This window comes from Amblyomma maculatum, chromosome 2 (assembly GCF_055883805.1).
Source record: "Amblyomma maculatum isolate TAMU_Amacu chromosome 2, ASM5588380v1, whole genome shotgun sequence".
NCBI classification, from domain to species: Eukaryota; Metazoa; Arthropoda; class Arachnida; order Ixodida; family Ixodidae; genus Amblyomma; species Amblyomma maculatum.
The window spans coordinates 188,992,384-189,012,032 of record NC_139345.1 but is presented as its reverse complement, the minus strand read 5'-3'; the positions used below and the strand labels follow the sequence as shown (position 1 = coordinate 189,012,032).

The 19,649-nt window shown below is 47.8% G+C and overlaps 1 protein-coding gene and 5 non-coding genes across 6 annotated transcripts; all 6 read right to left on the bottom strand.

The window, feature by feature from the left end:
- Positions 1-305: 305 nt before the first annotated feature.
- LOC146200671 (uncharacterized) lies at positions 306-9,345 on the bottom strand. Its single transcript, XM_084592416.1, has 2 exons — positions 8,869-9,345; positions 306-3,142 (listed from the first exon to the last, which is right to left on the bottom strand). Exons 1-2 carry the CDS (start codon positions 9,343-9,345, stop codon positions 2,438-2,440), a joined length of 1,182 nt encoding a protein of 393 aa, XP_084448542.1. The 3' UTR covers positions 306-2,437.
- Positions 3,755-3,836, bottom strand: TRNAS-AGA (transfer RNA serine (anticodon AGA)). Its single transcript has one exon. It is a non-coding gene; the product is annotated as a tRNA-Ser (tRNA).
- Positions 4,028-4,109, bottom strand: TRNAS-AGA (transfer RNA serine (anticodon AGA)). The gene has a single exon. It is a non-coding gene; the product is annotated as a tRNA-Ser (tRNA).
- On the bottom strand, positions 4,180-4,261 carry TRNAS-AGA (transfer RNA serine (anticodon AGA)). The gene has a single exon. It is a non-coding gene; the product is annotated as a tRNA-Ser (tRNA).
- Positions 4,452-4,533, bottom strand: TRNAS-AGA (transfer RNA serine (anticodon AGA)). Its single transcript has one exon. It is a non-coding gene; the product is annotated as a tRNA-Ser (tRNA).
- A 117-nt stretch (positions 9,346-9,462) lies between the features above and the next one.
- On the bottom strand, positions 9,463-9,544 carry TRNAS-AGA (transfer RNA serine (anticodon AGA)). The gene has a single exon. It is a non-coding gene; the product is annotated as a tRNA-Ser (tRNA).
- Positions 9,545-19,649: the final 10,105 nt, after the last annotated feature.

Here is a 19,649-nt window from a genome sequence, read left to right as displayed (position 1 = left end):
CTGGAGAACAGTTCAGGCGCGTATTGCCAGTTTCCGTGCCAGAATCCTAAACACTTTGCCCAACTAATTTCACTTCCACTTGCAGTGCAAAAAGCAGTGGCTTCTTTTACAACTTCTTGCACGCTCTCATGGTCTGTACAAAAAACCGCAATATCGTCCGCGTATGCCAAAACCCGAACTTCACTTTGAAAAAATCTATAACCGCGTATGTTTGGCCTTGTAAGCAATCTTAAACAGAAAGGCTCCAGATAAAGCGCAAACAAAAGGGGAGACAGAGGACAGCCCTGCCTTACTGACGACTGGACAGGTATACGATCGGTTAAATGCTTATTCACGACCAGTCTCGCTGAACAGCACTCGTAAACCATTTTCACGCCATTTGTGATCACGGAACCAGCATTGACATACTCTAAAACAGAGAACAAAATTTCATGTACCACTTTGTCAAATGCTTTGTGGAGGTCTAATTGCATCATGGCTACGTGGTCATGCATCGCGTCACAACATTCGAGAACACTCCTTGCTGCGTGTATATTAGTAAAAATGGTCCTTCCTTTTATACCGCATGTCTGATGTGGGCCTACAAGAGAAGTAATTACGCGTTGGAGTCGTCGCCCTAATACTTTCATGTAAATTTTATAGTCAACATTCGTTAGACTTATAGGACGGTAAGACGCTACAGACTGAAGCTTAACTGGGTCATCTGTTTTCGGGATTAGTACAACGTGTGACATTCGAAAAGACGGAGGAGGTACGTTCTTTTCGTAGCATTCACTAATAACTCTTTCCAGTAAAACAGCCATTTCTGTTGGAAAGGCCTTGTATATGGCAGCACCAAGACCATCTGGTCCGGGTGACTTATTGGAATTTAATTCCCCGATAACGGCCTCAATTTCCTCGGAAGTAATACTTGCTTCAAGTGTCTGCGCAACTTCGTCTTCCACTCTTGGCATCAGCGACAGAAAGTCTTTTCTGAAGCGTACAATGTCCGGTGTTTTGAGGCTAAACAACTCCCTGTAAAATTCTACAAACGCCCGTTCAATCGTTTTCTTTTCCGAGGTAACTACGTTCTGATAGCAGATTTCTTTTATCTCTTTTGACACTGCGTACCGTTTTTCATCACTAAGTGCCCTTTTCGTGGGCGTCTCTCCGAGCCACAATTTTTCGCTGCGTGCCCTTATCACCGCACCGCGATACTTCTCTTCGTCTATCACCTCAAGTTTGGTTTTTATCTTTTTTATATCTTGGGCGAACAAGCCAGGCTTAACGCTCTCCATGCTAAGCATGTATTCAAGGGTGCTTCGAAGTTCTTTTTCTTGTTCTCTTTCTTTACGTCGGAGAGTGCATGCTCGGTCAATTGCAGCTATCTTTATATCGCACTTAAACTGCTCCCATGCTTGTATAAAATTAGAGTCATTTTGCAACAGATGCGTAATATACTCTTTCACTTTAGTGATAAACTCTTCATCCCGTAGCAGCTTTTCATTAAATTTCCATAGCTCCCAATTGAACTTTGTTGTCTTACTTTTCATGCCTAGAGTAATCATTACGAGGGAGTGGTCACTAAAGCTCATGGGAAGTGTTTGATATTCCGAGCACAGGGGCACACAATCAATAGGAACATATATTCGGTCCAACCTTGCATGACAGCTACCTTGAAAGTGCGTGAACATTGCTTGGCCTTCATGCGTCAGTATACAGCCAGCATCTTCAAGCTCTGCCTCATTAACAATGTCAATAAGTAACTCTGCGCTCTTGTCACGAAGGACACGGTCTGTTGTTCTATCTTCCGGTCTACAGACACAGTTGAAGTCTCCAAGCAGGAGAACACGCCTCTCATGTATTAGGAAGGCTTTCATATAGTGGAAAAACTCTTCGCGCTCAGACGTTCTAGTAGGCGCATAAACACAGATCACTCTCCAGTCCAATCCAGAAAAACTGAAATCACATATCAAAAGCCGACCACTCTCACACGAGAACACAGACTGTACGCACTCTATGCAATTTCGAATGAAAATGACACATCCCCCCGATCTTCCAACCGCATGACAAACGCAAACACTATATCTAGAACGATATATTTCAGCCATTTTATCTGTTTGTTGTTCGCTTTCCATTTTGCTCTCTTGAACTGCTAGCACATCAATTTCATTTTCCAGCAGAAGGCGGTTCAGCTGCTGTTGTCTCCGACGCGTTGACAGCCCTCTCACATTTAGCGTGGCTACGCGCAAGCTAGTTGATAAATTGGTCGCCATCTCAAGAAATTATAAATCGCGAAACATTTCACTCACATCTCTTCTGCAGACAGACAGCATTGCGGTTCAACTGTTGCATGGGTTAACCATCCTTCCGTTTTGGCGAGTCTGTCCATTGTTCCAAGCGCTCCTCCCGATCATGGACCGGGCTTGTAACGTCTCGACCGGAAAGGGTACCCCCGCTATGGCGGAGGCACAGGCGACACAGTTCTCCGGTCTGGAGGCACGTTTGGCCTTGGCTTGAAGGACGACCGGCGAAGGGGGGCCGCCTTCAGTGGAGGCTGTCCGTTTTCCGCTCCTCCTTGCGTTGATCCGTCGTTGACACTGTCTTCGTGCCCACGCTTCACAGGCAAGGTAGAAGCAGCTGGCATCTCAGCTTCAGTGCCTCCCTGTTCCTCACAGTGTTGCGTAGACGAAGCTGGGCTTGCACCACTGGCATTGCCGTTTTCTTTCGTGGGTGACTCGGTCCCAGCGACATTCGACAACGGAACTATCAATTCTGATTCACATTGTTCTTTAGGGGCAGGGGTCTTCTCAGAGGAGTGTTCGTTCTGTTCTGCCTCCTCGGTGTTTCCACTGCTCGCTTCCTCGGCGTCCACTGCGTCCATCAAGTGCTCGCCTGCCACTTCACTCGGCACGGGGCCTGCAACGTTGGCATACGTGCGCACACACTGGGACTCGTCATGGCCGTAACGGCGACACAGCCCGCAGCGCGGCACACGACACTCACGCCGTATATGACCTTTCCCGCGGCACCGGAGGCAAAGCGGGGCTCTGCCTGGGACGTGGACGAGTGCGACGTCCTCGGCGACCCGAAGCTGATGCGGCAGGTCATCAATGGTCACGCCCACTTTGAGCTTCAGCGTGACCGTTCGTGTCGTTGAAGCCTTGTCGACACACCCTTGCACTCTCCACTTGTCTCTTGAAATTTCCGTAACTTTTCCATAAGCCGCCAACGCCGCTCGCACATCATCGTCGTGCACGCCGTGAAGCAGCCAGAAAAGTTTTAGCCTGATGCCTTGGTTGCAGGGGTCAATGACCACGCATCGGTGCTCTTTCACTTCAAAAGCTTCGGCTTGCAAAATCTTCGCTTTCCCCTCTTCACCTTTAAACGTTACCGCCCATACGTGATTCATTTGATATGCCCCGAGGGCAACCACTTCGGGCAAAAGTGAAAGACGAGCGAGGGAGTCTCGAAAGTGCTCCACCCGGTACGGCCTGGCTTTTATGTCGCCATGCAAAAACACAGTATGCAAAACACTCGAACCTGTAGGCAGATGCGGCAGAACCAGTTCATAATCCTTGGCAGGCCTTTCCGTACTCCTGATACCACGGCCCAGCTGGGCCGCTGAATCCGCTCCTTGGGAGCACATGATACACACGTCCGTCACGCTCGGTGGCCGGAAGTAGAATCCTCGGCCACGACTGCCACGTGAGTGTGTATAATGAGCTTCTGCTCTAAATCGATGCAAGAAGGACTAAAACTAAACAAAAGCGTGCGCAGTCGACAGGATTCGAACCTGTGCGGGGAGACCCCAATGGATTTCTAGTCCATCGCCTTAACCACTCGGCCACGACTGTCTTTTTTTTTTCTTTATTTCCTGGCTTTGGTTCATACCATTTCACAAGAACACAACACGAATAACACAAAACAAAGTACATATTGGAAGGTCATCATCAGCCAATGTCAGGCCACGACTGCCACGTGAGTGAGTATAATGAGCTTCTGCTTTAAATCGATGCAAGAAGGACTAAAACTAAACAAAAGCGTGCGCAGTCGACAGGATTCGAACCTGTGCGGGGAGACCCCAATGGATTTCTAGTCCATCGCCTTAACCACTCGGCCACGACTGCCACGTGAGTGTGTATAATGAGCTTCTGCTCTAAATCGATGCAAGAAGGACTAAAACTAAACAAAAGCGTGCGCAGTCGACAGGATTCGAACCTGTGCGGGGAGACCCCAATGGATTTCTAGTCCATCGCCTTAACCACTCGGCCACGACTGCCTTTTTTTTTCTTTATTTCCTGGCTTTGGTTCATACCATTTCACAAGAACACAACACGAATAACACAAAACAAAGTACATATTGGAAGGTCATCATCAGCCAATGTCAGGCCACGACTGCCACGTGAGTGTGTATAATGAGCTTCTGCTCTAAATCGATGCAAGAAGGACTAAAACTAAACAAAAGCGTGCGCAGTCGACAGGATTCGAACCTGTGCGGGGAGACCCCAATGGATTTCTAGTCCATCGCCTTAACCACTCGGCCACGACTGCCTTTTTTTTCTTTATTTCCTGACCGTGGGCGTACAGAAAAAAGACACATATGACATCAATAACATTACAAAATAAAAGATCAAGCATTGGCTAAAAGCTTCAGCCTTCCTTAGCTGAAGTTGTCGGATTAAAAATCCCTCATATGTGACAACACTTCAAAACTAACTAACCATTCTGGCTCTAGTTTTAAAGCTTTCTGTTCGTCCACATATGCCCGTATGCTCTCTCTAAAGAGCTGTCTTGCTGAATGTGCATCGACGTCACCGTGCTCTACAGCCATTCTGCTTTTCCATATGCTGTGGAGAGCCAGTAGCATCAAAAGATCCAACGGTGGATCATTGTTCGCTTCTACTGGCAAGAATCGGATACCATGTGGGCTTATGGGTAGTTCTTTTTTAAGCGTCCTCTGGAGCACGTCCCATAAAAATACGGCATCCCAGCATTCGAGAAACACGTGTTCAATCGTCTCCTCTTTCCTGCATATTATGCAGTGGACACCCCAGGGTACAAAAAGCCCTTTCTGATCCTTCCATTTCTTTACCTCTAATGTTCCAGTGTGCAACTTAAAAAAGAACGTTTTCACCCCTGCCGTCACCATCATCCTCTTCACTCTTTTAAGAACATTTTTGCCCACTGTGGACGAGTACACAGCTCTGTACAACGGTTCTGGAAGCACCACATCGCACAAGTCTTTATACAGTTTTTTCCGGTTTAAACTCCACAAATAGTCTAAAGCAAACCGCACCATCAAGAACCTGTACGCCAAGACCACTTCCTTTAGATACCCGTGGACACCTCCTGACATGCGGTCAGAAGAAACGACAATTCCCGGGAGAGCTTGACCCAGGCGTAACTGACAGACCGCACGAAGAAATGGATTTTTCACATTCCTCAAGAACATGAAACGATTGACTAACTGGCGCAGAAACAGATGTGCCAAACCAAGCCCGCCGTCCTTCACCCGGCGGAAGAGATTTGTCCGACTTGTCCGTTCCCACGAAGACCCCCACACAAAAACGACAAAGATACGATGCATCTTTTGGACATTTGCTCTTGAACAATATAACACTTGAAGCACATACCAAACTTTTGTCACTAAAAACAAATTGCAAATCGTGGCTTTAGCAAACACCGACCACTGCCATCCATTCCATTTGTCCACTCTATCTTTCAGTTTACCGACTTGGTTTTTCCAGTATGGGTCACTGTCCCGATACGATTCAAGAGGGGCACTAAGGTAGCTGACAGGGTTGGTAACAAATTTCATGTTAGCGAAAATGCCTGGGGTCGCTGGCCAGTCACCGTGCCAGAAGCCCACGCACTTGCCCCAGTTAACAGCACTGCCGCTTACAGCGCAAAAATCTTTTACAGTTTTCACAACTTCTACGATGCTTTCGTAGTCTACACAAAACATCGCGACATCATCGGCATAAGCCAAAAGCTTCACTTCTGCTTGATGCGGCTTGAAGCCCCGCATTTTCTCATGCTTGATAATGCTTAAACATAAAGGTTCAAGATAGATACAAAAGAGAAGAGGTGAAAGGGGGCATCCTTGACGAACTGAGCGTTGAACCGCAATGCTGTCACCAACAGATTTGTTCACAATTAGCCTAGTTGTACAAGCACTGTAAGCCATGGCCACTCCTTCTCTGAAGACGCGTCCGACCTTGACATAGTCTAATATACACAAAAGCAAGTCGTGGGACACTCTATCAAAAGCCTTTTCGAGATCTATTTGGAGCATTGCTACTCCAAGTCCACCAGCATCGCAACATTCAAGAATGGCCCTCGCGATGTGAATGTTCGTAAAAATGGACCTGTCTTTAATACCGCATGTTTGGTGGTCTCCAACATCTTTAATAACTGTTTGCAGTCTTTTAGCTAGTATTTTCATTAAAATTTTATAGTCGACATTGGTTAAACTAATCGGCCGGTAAGAGGTAACACTGCGTAATTGACCTCGGTCCTCCGTTTTGGGAATTAGCACTGTATGAGAAGATGCAAAGGACGGCGGCAGCACATTAAGCTCATATGCTTCATTATACACTTTTTCCAGTACCGGCGAGAGAAAATCCTGGAAAGCTTTATAAAGTGCGGCGCTAAGTCCATCAGGCCCAGGCGATTTGCCGGGGTTCAGATTCCCTATAGCGCATTTCACTTCGTCCTCCGTGATGGGGGTCTCTAGCACACGTGTCGTCTTTTCGTCGAGTTGTGGCATTAAAGGTAAATAAACTCTCTTGAAACTTTCGATATCAACTGCACACCGTACAAACTGCTGACGATAATGCTCGAAGAAAGCTTGCTGGATTTCCTTCTTTTCATTGGTAATGGTCCCTTGGTATTCAACTTCATCTATCTGATTCTTTCGAGCGTGCCACTTTTCTGTGCCTAACGCCCTTTTTGTCGGACCTGCCCCCTTATCAGCCGTTCGGCTCTAGCTCTGACAAGGACACCGCGATATCGGTCAGCGTCGAGTAGTTCAAGCTTGCCCATAAGGGCTCGTATGTCGTCTATGAACAAACCGGAGTTATTGCTTTCCACATCGATTAGACGCTGTAGATTCACGTGAAGGGACCTTTCTTCGGCCCTTTCTTCTCTGGCTATAGCGCTCGATCTTTCCAATGCTGTCATTTTGACATTCTGTTTAAAAACCTCCCATTTAGCCCCTAACTTTGTTACGCCTTTGTCATTCATATTTGCTATATGCCTTTCAACGTCGGCTTGGAAACTGTCATCAGATAATAATTTTGAGTTTAACTTCCACATTTGCCAGTCAAATCCTTGACTTTTAGTTTTGTTCCCAGCGATAGTGACGGTGACCAAGCAGTGATCGCTGAACGATACTGGCTTCACATGGTATTCGTGGCATACAGGCACCAGATCAAGAGATATGTACATCCTATCGAGTCGAGCGTGGCTAGAAGCCTGGAAATGAGTGAACTGAGCAGTTCGCCCACCCTCTAAACATCCAGCCACATCAACCAGGTTAAACTCATTTACCAATTCTGCGAGAACACAGGTGCTGGCATCACTATGCGGCCTTCTACTCGTTTTATCTGATGCGGAGAGTACACAATTGAAGTCTCCCATTATCACAGTTAGCCTTTCAGAGTTGCAATACTGACGAATACCTTCAAAGAAATCGCGCCTTTCACCAACGTTGTTCGGTGCATAAACACAAATGATGCGCCATTCGTATGAATACAGCACGAGATCGCAAACAACGAAGCGGCCATACGCACAAGTCGTGACAGCTTGAATTGTGACACCAAGGCACTGACGCACAAACAGCACACAACCAGCCGCTGCTCCAACTGCATGACAATACAACGGCATTGTATCTTGAAGTAAAACAGCTAACCATTCTCCCGGTTTCTTCTTCACCATCAACTTTAGTTTCCTGAATCGCGATGACGTCTAGCTCCAGCTCGCTAACCAAACGAAACAGTTGATTTTGCTTGCGCCTTGCTGCGAGCCCTCGAACATTATTAGTCGCGAATCTAATGGCTTTGTCTAGACGAATCATTGCTGATGAACGAATACCCGGGAGCATGGTCATACCTTTAGTGATGTCTGTGGCCGAGCACCCCGTCATGGTGGCATGTGTCAAGTCTGAGGTGGGAGCGGTGCTGCCACCCCTCTTTTCTCTGATAACAAATTCGGCCTAGGCCGAAAGGACGCCCGCCGTGCCGGCGCGGAAGTCTTTATCGGCGGTCCTTCGACGTCTGCGTACTCGTGACCTGGTGTTCGGTCCTCCGTGTCGTCGCGTGTCCGCTTCGCTACCGCTGCCGAGTTCGCTGCCTCAGATTCGACCATGCTGTCTGTCTCGTGAATGAATACTGTGTTGTGACTGACCTCCGTGTCCCCAGTTGAGTTGCTGCTGCTGGCCACCTTAGCGGCCGCGACGCCGACGGAACACGCTTGCAAATTCTTGACACCCTGCTCCTTGACCTCGTCCGCGTTTGGGGAGGGGGGAGTGACCGTTGTTTCTGCTGAGCTGGTGCCCGTCTCCTTAGCTGCTTCTTCCGCATCCGCCTCGTCCGTGAGGTGTTCCGACATGTCGTCGTTCCTCACGGGCCCTGCGACGTTTGCATACGTCTTTACACACTGCGGTTCGTCGTGGCCGAAACGACGACAACGAGCGCAGCGCGGAACCTGGCACTCCTTCCGGATGTGACCCGTCGTCTTGCAGCGAAGGCACAGAGGAGCCCTGCCCGGAACGACGACGAGCGCTGGCTCACCGGCAACTCGCAGCTGGTGTGGGATGTCGTCAATTTTCACCCCGGTCTTCAGCTTTAGGGACACGGTGCGCGTAGTTGACCCTTTGTCGGTGACGCCTTGTGCGCGCCACCTTTCCCTTACGATGTCAGACACCGTCCCATACGGCAACAGTGCGGCTCGCACGTCTTCGTCAGGTACGCCATGCAACAGCCAGTGAATCTTTAACCGGACGCCCTGGTCGTTGGGGTCAACGATTACACAGCGATGGTCCTTCACTTTCACATCACTGACAGCGAGCAGCTTACGTGTGGCCTCGGCGTCTATAAACGTCACTGCCCAAACGTGGTTCATTTGGTACGCCCCATGGGCGACCACCTCTGGGAGCAATCCAAGACGAACCAACGCGTCCCTGAAGTCTTCAACTCGGTACGGTCGAGCCTTCACATCACCATGCATGAAAACAGTATTAAGCACAATGCGCCCGGTTGGCAAACTTGGCAGAATCACCTGATACTCGTCAGCCGAAACGTCAAAAAACCTGTTTCCGCGGCCGGCCTGGGCCGCTGATACCGCTCCTGACGAGCCAGCCATCCCGCGTCCGCTTCGCTCGAAAGCCGGAAGTGGAATGATAGGCCACGACTGCCACGTGAGTGAGTGTAATGAGCTTCTGCTCTAAATCGATGCAAGAAGGACTAAAACTAAACCGTGCGCAATCGACAGGATTCGAACCTGTTCGGGGAGACACCAATGGATTTCTAGTCCATCGCCTTAACCACTCGGCCACGACTGCCACTTTTTTTTTTCTTTATTGCATGAAAAAACCTCCGTAAAAAAGGAACAACTCCACTTACTTAAACATGTCCATGTCTAAAGTTACTGGGCTGCTTAATACGAGCCCGTCATATCCCCAGCCCGACAGTGCACAATCATCAGAACATCAAAAGTCTGGGAGACAAACACATGCGTCTAGATACGGCATCCAGTTTGGAGGTTTTTCACGTGCAGCATATACACTTCTCACCAAAGCACACTGCTCCCGAAACACGGATTTGGACGATCTTGGTGGCTCTGCATGCCTACCGATCATGCGGCTTTTCCAAAGGCTGAACAGTCCCATCAACACAAATAGATCGCAAGGCACGACAGAGTTTTTGTCAGGTAGCAAAAATCTAATTGTATAAGGCGTAATTTCAATGTCCTTTTTAAGAGTTCTTTGTAGTATGTCCCAAAAGAACATAGCATCACGGCACAGAATAAAGCAATGATCAATTGTCTCAGGCACGTTACAGAGACGACAATTTATCGACCAGGGCACACACATCTCCTTATTGTGAAGAAATGTCTTGACAGGCAACGTCGCTGTGTGTAATTTGAAAAAGAACGTTTTTGCAGCTGCCTGAATGCACATTTGCCTAACACACTTTGGAACAGTGGTGTCCAAAAACCCCAGATAAGGCTGCCGATACAACGGTGTAGGGAACAAAGACTAAGTGAGAGCTTGGGTCTTCTGCTTTCTCGAGAGGCTATACAGGTAATCTACAGAAAAACGCACAGTGAGAAAATTGAAAGTGTCAGCAACCTCCTTAAGGAATCCTCATAAACGCCCCTCACGAGCTTGCCCAGTTGGTGCGAGTAAGTAAGGCAAATGTGGACTAAGACGCCTAATGAGCACAGTTACAGGAAACGGATGGTTTGCCAATTTGAAAAAGAAAAAACGGGAAACAAGTTGATGCACAAACAAGTGAACAAGGCCCACTCCACCAGACTCTAAGGGAAGAAACAAGTTGTCACGCCGCATGGGCTCCCATTGAGAGCGCCACACAAATGTTGCAAATATTCTGTGTATAACTTGTACTTTCCTCCTCGCACAATGCAGGACTTGAAGGACATACGCAAGCTTTGCAAACAAAAATATGTTACAGACCTGTGCCCTAGCAAACACTGAGAGTTCCCTACCCATCCAAGCCTGCGTTTGTCGCCGCATGGGTACGATTTGTGAACCCTAGTAGGCTGCGCTGTTACGAACTTGGTGCAGCGGAACCCCTAGGTACTGAAGAGGACTACAGACTCAGCATGTGCCTCCAAACTGGCTTGGTCTAGTGCCCCAGTGTCCCAACCAAAAACCTTTGGATTTATCTAAATTAAGTGCCGCACCTGATACATCGCAGAACTGTTCAGTCAAGTGTAAAGCCTCAAGTATACTCTTTTTGTCAGAACAAAAGAAGGCGATATCGTCCGCGTAAGCTAAAATCTTAACCTCTCATTGAGCCAGAGAGAAACCACGGATGGCTGCACTGTTAATTATACTGAGACAGAGGGGTTCCAAATATAAGCCAAACAACAGTGGAGACAGTGGACATCCTTGACGAACAGATGATTCCAGTGGTATTGGTTTCGTTAGCTCCTCATTAACAATTAGTCTTGTATCATCATCATCAGCCTGATTATACCCACTGCAGGGCGAAGGCCTCTCCCATATTTCTCCAATTAACCCGGTTCTGTGCTAGCTGCATCCACTTGACCCCTGCGAACTTCTTAATCTCATCCACCCACCTAACTTTCTGCCGCCCCCTGCTACGCTTTCCTTCCCTTGGAATCCAGTTTGTTACCCTCAGCGACCATCAGTTATCCTCTCTTCGCACTACATGTCCTGCCCATGTCCATTTCTTCTTCTTAATTTCTACTAGAATGTCGGTAACTTGAGTTATTTCTCTGACCCACTCTTGTATACGAGTCTGTATACGAGTCTGTATATGAGTCTTGTATACGAGTTCATATAGCACAGCCTTATGCCTTTGAGCAAAATGTCACCAATGTTTGCATTCTCCAAGACCGCGAACAAGAAATTGTGCCGAACTTTATCAAACGCCTTCGCCAGGTCAATTTGAATCAGAGCTACTTGGCCTGTCTCATCTGATACTGTCTCGATTACTGAACGTGCAATATGGATGTGTGTTTGAATACTGCGCCTTTTGATACCGCATACCTGATGAGAACCTCTCAAGTCCAAGATAACCAGCTGCAAACGAGAACAAAGGACCTTGGCAAACATTTTGTAATCAACATTACAGAGGAAAATTGGACGATATCCTTCAACAGTTTTCAACCGATTAGTATCTTTGCTTTTGGGAATTAATATTGTGTGGCCTGAATATAAACTGGGAGGCAGGAAACCCACATCATAAGATGCTTGGAATACTTCCATCAAAACAGGCGTTAGGCAAGGCGAAAATGTTTTATAAAATTCGCTAGTAATACCATCTGGGCCAGGAGATTTCTGGTTCTGAAGGTCTCAAATGGCTGATTTAATTTCGTCCAAAGTGATGGGTCCCTCTACTACAGCACACTTCTCATCGTCTAGTCGAGGAAAGTTTTCAAGTAAGGAATTATAATCGAAACCCTGATTTGGATCTTTACAACTGCCGAACAGCTTTCGATAATAATCATAGAAAGCAGCAAGAATACTAGGAGCATCACTATATGTGCAACCACCATACTGAATTTCCAATATTTCCTTCGTAAGAGCATTCTCTCTTTCATCACTGAGGGCCCGACGTGAAGGTTGCTCGTCAAGAAACCTTCGAGTCCTAGATCTTATTAGGGCCCCCTTGTATTTTTCCGTCGCAAATTGTTGAAGCTCTGCCTTTACGTTATTAATTTCTTCAACATAGGCACCCGGGCTAACCATCTCTAGCTCATGTAGCTCAGTTAGAGTGCGCCCAAGCTCACGAAGGTGGTGTCTCTGTAGGAATGCGATTCTTGCAGAGGCCTCAATTGCCAATTGTTTCGTTTCCTGTTTAAACAAGTCCCATTTTTGAAAAACTGACAGATTATGGCGTGACCATATGTCTTTCAAACAGGTAGGTACAGCACGCTTAAAGATTTCATCTGAGAGCAGACAGTTATTCATCTTCCACAGCTCCCACCGAGGGTGAAGTATCTGCCGACTGTACCTCCCTACCTGAAGAGACACCATACAAGGTCACTGAAGATGGGCCGCACCCAGTAACCAAACACATTTGCTAACGTGTCTGCAGAAACAAATTCTGTCAAGGGGGGCATTAGAGGAGAACTGAAAATGAGTGAAATGAATACTGTCGCCTTTTTTCTGCCCCACATCCACAAGGTTATATTCACAAGCCAAATCGTTAAGTAATGCAGCACTAGGGTCATATCTCTTACATAATGCTGATCGGTCCTCATCCCTACAAACACAATTGAAATCTCCCAACAATATAATTTTGCGATCTGTGCACAAATGGTTAACTAATGAAAGAAAAAAAATGCCTTCTGTCTCGCTGTTTTAAGCGTGGCCCGCATGGAGCGTTTTTTGCACGCGAAAACTCGTCGCACGCCCGACGCCCGCGCCGGCGTCGACGATTTCACTCCCGCATGGTCAGCAGCCGAGCGGCGTTTTTTTTTTTTTTTTTTTGCCGCCCAGTTGCGCGACGCACGCGCCCCCATCCGGCCGTGCGGCGAGGTCGCGCACATCTTGTTTTCCCTGTCGCCGCGAGCTTCAAGTTGTGGTTTCTTCTCTTTCTTCTGGGTCAGGTGTGTCAAGAAAACAGGCACAGGCATCACTTCCAACAACTATGGATCTAAATGCAAAAGCCATAGCACAAGGGAAGTATCTGAGGTCCGCTGGCAAGGCTAGCAGCTCATAAACAACCTCCGAGCTCAGCGTAAACACTGTAAACACTCGTGGCCCCAGCGGACGGCCCCACCTTCACCGAACTCTAACCTAAAAACAAAAAAAAACAAAAAAAAAAGGAAATGCACGGTGCCCACTGCCCGATGCCCGGACCTTGCTGTCGTCGCCTCGTGCGCGGAGCGATTCCGAAAGACTACATTGCTGCTCGGCCGTTTCGGCCGAGAAACCCGACACTCTCGGCGCCGTCGGAACGCCAAACCCCCGTCGTTCATTCCGCTGTCGCGAGCGGGTCTCTCTCGGCCGGCGTGGGCGTGGCTCCGACCGGAATCACGTGACGGCTGCTCCGGCTCTCATTGGCCCTCTGCCGCTGACGACTTCCGGCGTCGGCGCGTCGTCGGCGTTTTTATCTGTTCAGCCAGATCCCGACGATTTGGCAAAATCGTCCTCTCCTGCGGCAAAAAAAAACGCTCCGCCGCCGTCGACGCCGGCGAATCGCCCGGAAAAACGCTCCATGCGGGCCACGCTTTACAACGGCGTAAACACAAATAATTCGATACTGCACACCTAAGATTGCGAGGTCACAGCATATAAGTCGCCCCTCGTCATCTATGCAATAAGACATGGCTGTCATCTCTAGCGTTTTGGCCAGGAATAGCATACACCCTCCGGATAAGCCTCTAGCGTGGCTAACAATAATGTTATATTCCGGCAAAAACGGCTCAAGAGCAGCTTCCGTCTCTTCATCGGAGGACAACTGTTTCCTGAATTGCTGCTACAGACACACTCCATTTCTTTAACAGATGTCTTAACTGCTGCTGTCTCCGACGATTACGCATACCCTTGACGTTAAAGGTAACGACTTGATCTGCTGCGACGCTAGCCATTTTGTTACTAGTCCTTTTAAACATCATCCCCTGGAATGGGGTGGCCCGCCTGCAAATTGGCGGCCTTTCGGGCAGACATCGCCCTCCTCTTTAAAGTCACCCTTCCTGTGGCCTCTACACAGTGTGCCTTCTGGCCAGCACCATCGATACACACCTCATCATCTGCGGGACGCTTCAAAGGCACTGTGTTGTCCATGTCCTCCTCTGAGACACTCAAGGCTTCGGCCCACGAACCTGATTGGAGCACATCGCTTGCTGCCACACTGACAGCCGACAGAGAACCGGACGCACCAGAGATTGGCGCCACAGACTGCTCACTGTTACCCTCCAACGACGAAGGAGAATCGATGACGAAGGAAGATAGGCGAGCATCCACTGGCAGTATCTTCTCCATTGGCTCCACAGGAGGCATATTCAGACGTCCTTCAATGACAGGTGGTTCTTGGGCAGCAAGCGCAGCACTCTGAGTGGCACTCACAGGCCGGCCCGGGTCCGGCGGTATTGGCAAATCTGGAGACGCTGGTTCTTGCTGGCCAGTCACTGCAGATTCTTCTGTGTTGATGTGAAGTGCAGAAGGCTTCTGGTCACCATCAATTTGAGGTTCACGACTTAACTCACCAGTTACATCAACAACCTCTGACACATCCATGATATGTTCGGACACCACGTCATCTTCTTGTGACCACTGGCCTTGACGCAGTCTATTGGCATAACTAATACACAGTTCTCCACAGTATGGCCAAAGCGCCGGCACTGGGTGCATCGAGGCGTTCGGCACTGACGCCGTACATATGTCCTACCCGGCTGCATCGAAGACACAGTGGAGGTCTCCCTGGGATAAGGACTAATGCCTGCACCCCATAAACATTAAGAGTGTGAGGAATTGTACTTGCTGACACTCCGTCCTTGAGCGTGAGGGAGATTTCACGGTTCGCCGTTTCCATGTGCTCCATCCCTGGGCACCGCCACTTTTCACGCTCCACAGATTGAATCGTTCCATAAGGCTCGAAAGCTTCCACAATCCTCCGGTGCTCCATATAGCGGGGAAGCCAAAGGAACTTAACCTTGACATTCTTTGTATCCGGGTCGAACACCATGCACCGAAGTCCTTTCACAGGGAACTCTGCTTTGTTAATTAGCTTCTGCTTTGAAGAACTACTCTCGCAGGTAACCATCCACTCGTGGCTCATTTGGTATTGACCAATGCACAGAATTTCCCGGAGGTCCAAAATCTGTGCAAGTGCGTCTCGAAAGTCAGGTGCTCGGTACGGGCGACCCTTAAGGTCGGCATGCAGGAAAACGGTACTAAGGACAACATTACCGGTGGGCAGGCGTGGAAGGACAACTTTGTACGTTTCGGTAGTATCCTGAGGAGTCGAAAGACCTCGGCCAACGGCCGATGTGCTGTTTCCAGCAAGCAACATTTTCAGGCTCAGCCGCTCAGAATGGCTTCTTCTGAAGAAGCGCCACCAAGACAACGCGAATGGTGGCCTTGAAATGCACTCTTATCACGACTGCCACGTGAGTGAGTATAATGAACTTCTGCTCTAAATCGATGCGGGAAGGACTAAAACTAAACAAAAGCGTGCGCAGTTGACAGGATTCGAACCTGTGCGGGGAGACCCCAATGGATTTCTAGTTCCTCGCCTTAACCACTCGGCCACGACTTTTTTTTTCTTCATTGCCATGAAACACAAAACAAAACTACACATGACAAAACACGTCATCTACACTTGAGCTAGCGCGTACGTGGCTAAAATCTTTTCAAGTGCACCAACTCATCAAACACACAATGCCATTGTAGTGGATCCTGCTGCATCCTGAACGTTTCGCGTATATACACCGCACTTTCAATGAAGTTTTCACGCACAGATCGTGCATCTATATCTGCATGACGCACCTGCATTCGTGTTTTCCACAAACTATGGAGGCCAAGAAGCATAATTAAATCATAAGGTGCATCATCGTTCTGCACTGGTAGGAATCTGATATCGTACGGAGTTAAGGGAAGTTCCTTTTTAATTGTCCTTTGGAGGACGTCCCACAGAAAGACAGCATCCCAACACTGTAAGAAAACGTGCTCAATTGTTTCCATTTTTTAAAGATAAAGATACCTTTATCATTCAGCCAGGTTTTAACAGGGAGCGTATTAGAGTGATGTTTGGAAAGGAACGTTTTAGCAGATGGCCTCACGGGCATCTTCTTAACTCTTTTCAAAACGTCCTGCCCTGGGCCTCCACAGTGTAATGCCCGGTAAAAAGGCACCGGCAGCATCACGTCAATGAGATCTTTATACCGTTTTTTTTCTGGGAACATTGTAAAGGTAATCAAAAGAAAACCGCACTTCCAGCAACTTGCACGAAAAAACAATCTTGCGCAGGTAGCCAGTCACAGTACCAGGCATGTTTTCACGTGACACAATCCATTCAGGGAGCAGCTTCTGCAATCGCACTTCCATCACAGTTCTTAGAAAGGTATTTTTTTGATCACGGAGGAATATAAATCGCGAAACCACTTGACGCAAGAACAAATGTGCAAGGCCAAGCCCGCCCCTTTTAGCAGAGATAAACAAATTTGTCCGGGCGGTTTTTTCCCATGTGAATGCCCAAATAAAAACATAACAAACGCGGTGCATTTTCTGAATTGAGGTTCGTGAGACACGCAACACATTTATGAGGTATCACAGCCTCGAAATAAGAAAAACATTGCAAATAAAAGCGCGCGAAAACATTGAGAGTTGCCTTCCTTGCCACGCATCCGCTTTTTCTTTCGCTCTGGATGTTTCTTCCATCCAGTGCACGCTGGGATCTCGACAACAATCTAAAGGTACGCCTAGATATCGCGTTGGGAGAGCCGACCATCGCAGCTTACAGAAGAAATCAGGTGCCACGTCCCAATCCCCGTGCCAAAACCCAGAGCTTTTCTCCCAATTGATCTTACATCCGGATTAATCACAAAATGTTTGAACAACGCCCGTGACTTCACAGATGCTCTTTCTGGTTGCACAAAAGACTGCTATGTCATCAGCGTATGCTAGCATTTTCACGTGTGCTGATTGCAGCTGGAATCCTAAAATGAGATCGCTATCAATGATAGCCAAGCAAAGTGGCTCTAAATACAGTGCAAACAGCAAAGGTGAGAGCGGGCAGCCCTGCCTTACTGATGACCGTACTGCGATGCTGTCAGTCAGTTCACCATTCACTATAATACGGGTCGTGCAGTTCGCGTAAGTCATTTTAACACCCTCCACTATGACTTCACTAAGGTTAGAATTCTCCAAAATGGAAAAAAAAAAAAGAATTTCGTGAGAAACACGGTCAAAGGCTTTCGCCAAATCTAATTGCATCATGGCTATCTGACCACCGAGTGCATCAACACATTCTAATACGGTTCTTGCGACATGTATATTCGTGGCAATGGATCGACCCTTGATGCCGCACGTTTGATGAGGCCCAACCAATTTTTTTTTTTATTACGCTTTGCAGTCGTTTTGCTAAAACCTTCATGTACACCTTGTAGTCAACACTGGTGAGGCTAATCGGTCGATATCACCCCACCAACTGTTGCTTCTCCGGATCCTCTCTCTTGGGTATTAGAACAATGTGCGATGTAGAGAAAGACAATGAAACAGCATTACGTTCGTAAGCTTCAGTGATTACATCGAGCATAAACTGGGCCGCATACTGCTGAAAAGTTTTAAAGAAGACAGCGCATTAGACCATCCGGCCCAGGGGCTTACCCAGGTGTCAGGTCATCTATTGCAGATTCTATCTCCTGAAACGTTATCGGTGTTTCTAGGCGCGATTTACTTCGTCACCCAGTGCAGGCATCAGACTTGGAAAGTCTGTTTGAAAGCCGCCTACAGTCTCAGGTTTAGCGCTAAGCAGTTCTTCGAAGTGCTCTCTACCGCACGCTGAATATCTTTAGCATCTTCAGTGATATAGCCGGCATACCTTATACTCCTAATTTTTTTCTGGCAGGCGTATCTTTTCTCGTCTGCTAGCGCTCGTTTTGTCGGCACTTCTCCAGCCCAAAGTTTTTCAGCCCTTGCACGTATGACAGCCGCTGTGTATCTTTCGCTGTCGATTGTTTCCAGCTCACTTTTAAGCTTTCATACTTTATTGGCGAAATTCCCTGGCACAGTACTTTCCATGGTAAAAAAAAAAATCAAATTGTTCATTCAGTTCTTTTTCTTTCTCTTTATACCGCACCTTACTACTGTTTTCTATGGCTTTCAATTTGACCCACTCTTTTAAGCTGTCCCATTCCGCTGCAAAACTTACTGGTCGCATAGCAAGACGATTTTCAAACTCGGTCTTAACTTCCGTAAGGAACCCTTCATCGGCAAGGAGTTTGGCATTCAGTTTCCACAGGTACCAGTTAAAACGCGATTTCTTTCCTTTCCTACCAAACACTGCACTCACGAGACAATGATCGCTGAAAGACACAGGTTTGACCTCATATGCAGTATATAGGGAAACAAAATCAACCGAGGCATAGACCCTGTCCAATCTAGCATGGCTACCTCGCTGAAAGTGAGTGAAGTCTAGCTCTTTTCCAGTGGAGAACACACTAGCAAAATCCTCAACGCCATACTCATGCACAAGTGCATTCAACAGCTCGGAGATTCTGTCTCTTCGAGGTTTATACTTTGCCGCTCGGTCCGCTGCTGCGCACACACAGTTGTAGTCACCAAGTACAAGCAAGGTTTTGTCGACCTTCAACCACAACTCAATAGAATCAAAAAACAATTCACGCTCGCATTCTGAATTAGGAGCGTACACACACACAACACGCCAGCATAAATTAGTGTAGGTAAAATCAGCAACCAAAAGCCGACCACTTCGACAGGCAAAAACGGACTCTACGCTTACTCCCAGCGTGTTACGTATAAATAAAAGGCATCCACCCGATACACCAACAGAATGGCGCGCGCGCGCGCACACGCACACACGCACACACACACACACACACACACACACACACACACACACACACACACACACACACACACACACACACACACACACACACACACACACACACACACACACACATATAAAAGTTTGTTTGAAAAGAAGCCACCATACGGTCAGTGCTTTCTTGGCTCTCAATTTTTGACTCTTGCACAGCTGCTATATCTATATCATTATCCACAAGGAGGCGACTGAGCTGGCATTGTCGCCTTCTCGCTCCCAGCCCTCTGACATTCAAAGTAGCTACGTGTAACGGCGAATTAAGCTTGAGAGTCATGTATTAGAAAGAGACGCCAGTACCCGCATGGTGCCTACCTTCATGGTTACGTGGCCTCCGCTTCTGACGAACAGCCGTGTATGCATGCATGTAATGTCCTCCCAGCA

Bases quoted from the DNA above. Each gene is read 5' to 3' on its own strand.
- LOC146200671 (XM_084592416.1), bottom strand. From the start codon at position 9,345: ATGGCTGGCTCGTCAGGAGCGGTATCAGCGGCCCAGGCCGGCCGCGGA. The intron at 3,143-8,868 runs GTCACCGACAAA...TGTGTCGACAAG, and splicing joins AAAGGTGGCGCGCACAAGGC to GCTTCAACGACACGAACGGT.